The sequence below is a fragment of the Blennius ocellaris genome (genome assembly GCF_963422515.1).
Source record: "Blennius ocellaris genome assembly, chromosome: 12".
Classification (NCBI taxonomy): domain Eukaryota; kingdom Metazoa; phylum Chordata; class Actinopteri; order Blenniiformes; family Blenniidae; genus Blennius; species Blennius ocellaris.
Window position 1 is genome coordinate 14,347,334 of NC_137661.1, and position 6,000 is coordinate 14,353,333.

The following is a 6,000-nucleotide window of genomic DNA, read 5'->3' on the forward strand; positions in this document are numbered from 1 at the left end:
CTTTTAAGCTCTAGTTTAGGTCAAAGAGAGGCACAGGTCTTCATTGTGTAGTGCTTACCAAGCTTCCATTAACCCCTCAAAGGTTAAAAACTGAAAACAAAGTCACCATTTGATAGACTTGAGAACCACGAAGGATCAAACGGAGGGTTTATCTTCTAAACACTTGTTTCTTTGATCAGAGTAAGTATTTCTTTACGGGCTAATTCAGAAGCTGATTGCTTAATTGCGTCACAATCCACTAACAACTCAATTACTAGCACGAAATAAACACCAACATCATTTACACTACTCACAAAAAGTTAAGAGATATTTACATTTTGGGCAAAATTTATAGAAAATGTAAAAAGGTCATTCTACAGTGGTATTATATCATGACAGTTGGGCATTTCAGTAGAAGCATGCAACGGTGACTTCCAGGCTAACAACAGTGGTGAGCATACCACAATAAAAAAATGTCAACGTCTCAATATAGCTTCTCATGCGCCCTTGAGTATCGATTACAGCTTGAAAATGACGTCTCACGCTGTCCATAAGCTGACTTATTGTCTGCTGAGGCAGACGGTAAGTCCACTTCTTGTGATTCAGGTCTGGAAAAAGTGCAGGTTGCTTCATTTGAAGTCCCCCAGTCTTCAGCAGTTGTCCCCTAATGATGCAACTCCATGGTCATTGCTGTCCATGAAGATGAGATTAGGCCTGTGTTGTTCATGCAGGGGCACAATGACTGGACTAATCATGTTATTTAATTACTATGAGTTGTCGCTGTACCATTCACAAAGTGTAGGGCAGTTCCATATTGACTAGAAATACTTGCCCACACTATAACACCACCACCAATGGTCTTCTGGTGACAACAGTGGCTGATGCATAGTGATCTCCTTCATGTCTCCAACGTCAATAGCAGCCATAGTTTCTGCTCAGAGTGATTTAATCAGAGGACAGCATGAGGGCGACTGGTCCCCTCATCAGGTTGTAAATCCTTCCTGGCTCATGCAAGATGATGGCTCCTGTGCCTGGTGGTGTGTTCAGGTACCACTGCAGGTCGTCGAACTGGCAGACCAAGCTGATGTAAACATCTGTCTTTCTGTAACTCTTCCAGTCTCTCGCTATCTCTATTCCACCAGCTGATGACACTCTGAGCTCAGTTGCCTTTTACTTAGAACATCCTGTTTGAAGCCTTGCAATGGTTGAGGTGCTGTTGATCAATTGTTGGGTGTCGTCTTGGGTCTCATGTCAAAATGTGAACAGCATGATGAGGACTGTATAAAAGGATCCAACACCAGTTGTGGATTTTGCCGTTAGGCTCGTTAGAGAAAAGCAAGTTGTGTAAAAATTACTGAGACAAACATTTGGACATGCGCATTGCAAAAAGTAAGAGGTCACATGTAAAGGTCATAGTGCATTTTAGGTTCATCTTGAATTTTCATCAGAAAGACAAATATCACAAACTTTTTAATTATGTGGAGTTTGCATACTGGTCTACACTTGTGACTCTGATGTAGCTCTCAGTTTGAGTTTTGATGGGTCCCATTTTATGAAACATAATAGTTGAGCCTTTTGTTGTAGAAATGGTCACAAAGATGTGAAAATATCAGTTTACTTCAACAGCTGAAGGAATTCCTTTTGTACAACCTAAAAACAAGGACCCAAAAAAGCTAAATGTGGATAAATAATCCATTAAGTAGAACCTGTCCTTATTTCCCTTGTTAACATTAATATTCCGTTAAGGTGAATTCTGAAATTCCACTATGAAAGCGTGAAAAATGTTTAGGCATGCTGGTTTTACGCAGCATTACTTTCAAAACAATTCATCCACACCCGTGACTGTGGCCTTGCTGTCCAAAACAAGTCTTTGCAGGCCTTAGAGCCATCACGGTGTTTGTTATCAAAGACAGCGTGCTGTGCTCAGGGCTGCGAGACGACCATGTGAACCAGTAAAACAAAGAATGTGAATATGAACAGCTCATGATGACCAGTTTACGCATTGAAGCCATTGAACACTGGGATGTTTGATGCACTCTTTGTAGCACACGAATCATTTATTGTCAACAGAAGGTGATGGAGTGACTTCTTCTCGTCCAAAACAATCCAGAGGTTTAAAAGTAACACGGGCGTGACAAATTGAAACAATTAAAAAACTGGTCTAATGAGACGATAAATTAACATGGTTGCTATCTATTTACAAAGAAATAATAAAAAAAAAAAACTTTATATAAAAAGAAAATGATCATTGAACGTATTTACAAAATCTGTACAGGTGTGCAGAGCCGTCCTCCTGCTGCAAGAAACAGAAAATAATTTTATTTTAGAAAGGGTTGTACATCTTAAAATCAGATTGAATAAGTTATTGATTTTTGAACAAGCTCAAACTATACAACCTATATTCAAAAACCAAAGTATAGCTTGCCAACAGAATTCTTTTTGTACCTATAAACGATTGAGCAGGTTGTTCTGGATGTCCTCATACACCTGGTTGTAGATCTCATCTTTGGATTTCAAACCATCCAGGCATTCTGTAAAATGCAAAAAGTAAACCAATTATTAGTTTCCAAAACACATTAATAATAATTAAACGTGACACTGCAGCCAATCATCCCATGATATAACGTATGAACCACAAGTCAATGAGTCAATGTGATTGTGCTCACGTTCCAATTTTAATCATGTTTTACTTTCCTAGTACTTAATTCTTGCGTGTACCTTTTTATTACCTTTACATTACCTTTTGTGCATGTATACCCATGCACTTGCATAGGTGCATATACTGGGTTTTTTTTTTTTTTTTTTTTTTAAAGTTTTGTCATCATTTGTGAAGCATTTTGTATGAACGTTACTATATAAATAAACTGAGTCACAGACCAAAGTATTTGAGACACAACCTACCAATATGCAAGCCACAGTCCTCCATCTCTTTTCTGTGCTTGAGGTACATCGGCCAAACATGGCCGTCAAACAGGCCGGGAGGGTCAGGGACAGTGTACTGCCTTGTACTAATTAAAAAAAACAAACAAACAATCATGTCAGGCAACTTGCAGAAAAAAACTACTGAAAAGTTAGACTGACAATGAAGGCAAAGCCGTGCAAAATTACAAAAATAGAAACTTGTATGTTCACCTTCTCCTTCTCTTGCAGTCCTCATAGGGAATCTCAATGAAGTAGGACTTGTCAAACACCTGGAGCAGAGGCCTGGGGAGAGATGCAAACAATGATTACTTGTTATTATATAAGACAATACGAGTTCGTAGAGGTGTGCAGTCTTGCTCCAGCGCCTTTTGCCCCTTATCTGCATCCCTGCAGTCCCTTCTTGAACACTGTACGTCCACCAGTCATCTTAGAGCAGAACTCGGCGAGCCTCTTTCTGCAGTCTTATCTTTAATGACAGAATCTGTCTAAAGCGGCTTGTAGGGGGCCTATGTACACATGCCAGTCATAAACTCACGCAGTATCATGTGACTCGGCTTAAGTAACACCACCCATTTGACGTCAACTTTCTTAGAATTGTAAAGAACCGAGTTGGCCTGGTCACTGACCCAGAGTGGTATTAAGGTCATTTGGTGAAACTATTATTTTTTACAAACTGATTTTAATACAACATCAATCTAATTACCTTAATATAACCATCGCCTACACAGGCTAGCAGAATTTCTGAACAAGATTTTCTTTTAACGGTTTAAAAACAAGGAAACTATGTCAGAATAAATATCAACTCACTTATAGTTGTAGAGCAGGAAGCCCTCCACAATCAGGATGTGGATCTGGTCATCGGGGTTGGACACTCCTGACCAAGAAGACAATGTGACACCGTGGGATCTTGCAAACTTCACTGGGTTCTCGATCCAGCCTTCTATCGTGTTGGTCATGGCCTCCATATCCAGCGCTGTGATCACTGTGGAGAAAGGTGGATAGCCCGTTACTCAAATATTCCAATTTGACAGAAAAAGTGTGCGTTGTCTGTAAGTTGTTGGTATTGTAAATTGAATAGTGTGGATGTGTAGGTTAAATTGTTGTGATGCTTGTAATCATAGAGGATGGAATTTTTTTTAAAACAGGACATGTGTGTTTATACAAGATTTCCAGCAAGTCACTGGCTGTCTTCAGTGAAGTCTTACCATCCCACTGTTTAAAGCCGTCCTCCCCGACTTCTATATGATCAGGTTTCTGAAATAACAGTCACCAATAAAACATTGCTGCAACCTCACAGCCCTGAACACTCGCAGAGCTAACTCGTATGCAATGCAAGATTAAAAGAAGGCAAACACACCCACATAAGGAAGAAAAGGGGAAAAGAACATGCACAAAGCAACAGCTCTAAGCTGTTATAGAAGTTAATTCTATAAAGCTTATTAAGAAGATGGTTGTGACAATATAAGAAGAGTTGAAGGGGGGGAAAAAGTAAAGTTTGATGGATTTACAGAAATTCAAACCATCGGAAAGTGAAGAAAATTGAAATTGAAAAGGAAATTCCAAGAATAAATGAGACAATTAAAGACTTGGGGATTTGAAAATCGCCACTTCTATTCAAGAGAAGAAAGTGTGGGGGAAGGGATGCGATCAATAGGAGTATACCCACCACTCCGATTCCATGTGGTGCTTACGCAGTACGTAAAAGAAAGCCAACAAAGCAGTCCACTATTATACTAAAACTCACCTTGAAAAAGTCATCTTGGTGCACAACACAGCAGTTGGGCAGAGTGTTGATCAATTTATTTGTCAGAGTGGTTTTCCCACCGTTTGTGACTCTGAAAAGAAATAATGGCAAAATTATGAAAATTGTTGAGTGACCAGATATGAAGTGCTCTAAAAAAAAAACACGAACATTTTAGTTCATATTTGAACAAAGATAGATATAAAAGAACAAAAAAAAAATATTCAGCACGTAATTGAATCAGAAAGTCAGATTAATGTGGTATTGATTTGATTTCCCTCATGCTATGCAGTTACTTTTGTTTTATAATTAGGCATCGTCTTGTTTTTATGTGTGCTTATACACCACACTTTTGATTTCCCTCCCTGCTGAAACGTGGTCTAAATTCAAGGTGCCCTTTCCTCGGCTGTTTGAGATCAACAAAGAGCCCATGGCTCTGTATACATCAAACTATCTGAAAATCGTTGCAATCAAACTGGATTACCCAAAACATACAGAATTATAGCGACACGACTGTGTCACTGAAGTGGGGCCTGACTGAAGTCACATCTCCCTCCACTTTCACACTCAGCCTGGCGGTGGATTTTCAAATATCCCGCTCGATTTATGACAACAAACTGAAAACGTGACTTGAAACTGACTTCTGGCGGGCAGCTGATAAAGGAGTAGATAACAGGTTAACAGTTATCACCAAGGTCTTTTGATCTATAATCATTACATAGCCTGTAAAATGTATACTACTGTAGTTTTTTTGTTCGTTTGCTTGCTTTTTTTTTAATATTTCAATTTAAGTGCACGTCTGAGAACGCTTTAGTGGTCGTGCAAATTGAATTACTTGTTTTAAAGCAGCAGTCAAGCTGATATAATGCAGTATTCATAGTTGTCAATCACAAAAGAAGCTCTAAAAGAAGAAAAAACGCGCTAAAAAAACACAAAATTGAATAGTCTTACCCGCCAATTCCAATAATGTACTTCATCTTTTCGTTTCTTCTCAGCGGTCCCGCTTCAACGTCAGCTGAAGAACCTGCCACGGGTTTACGTTAAGTCGACAAAAAAAAAAAGTAAATAAACTTGGAAAAAGTCGTAACTTTAAGTTTATCGCACCGGCAGCTCGTTCTCTCACTACTCCATTGACTGCATGCGCGAGCCTCTCCACTTTATAAGCAGCTGGTGACGTAGTGCGTCACAACACGCGCAGCCACGAGGTTCTACGTACTCTTGCCCCCTTTTTTTTTGTTGCCCCGTTTGCTACGCGCAGGCTGGCAGCGACCAATCACAAGCCGAGGGAGCGGTGACGTATGGAGGGGGTTCGTCCGCTCGGAGAGAGAGACGTGCAGTGGAAAACTACCATTGATGGT

At 39.7% G+C, this 6,000-nt stretch overlaps 1 protein-coding gene across 1 annotated transcript; it reads right to left on the reverse strand.

Moving 5' to 3' along the window:
• Nucleotides 1-2,003: 2,003 nt before the first annotated feature.
• Nucleotides 2,004-5,759, reverse strand: mibp (muscle-specific beta 1 integrin binding protein). Its single transcript, XM_080505773.1, has 8 exons — nt 5,594-5,759; nt 4,646-4,736; nt 4,107-4,155; nt 3,709-3,883; nt 3,112-3,183; nt 2,881-2,987; nt 2,425-2,510; nt 2,004-2,275 (listed from the first exon to the last, which is right to left on the reverse strand). Exons 1-7 carry the CDS (start codon nt 5,617-5,619, stop codon nt 2,425-2,427), a joined length of 606 nt encoding a protein of 201 aa, XP_080361899.1. The 5' UTR covers nt 5,620-5,759; the 3' UTR covers nt 2,004-2,275.
• Nucleotides 5,760-6,000: the final 241 nt, after the last annotated feature.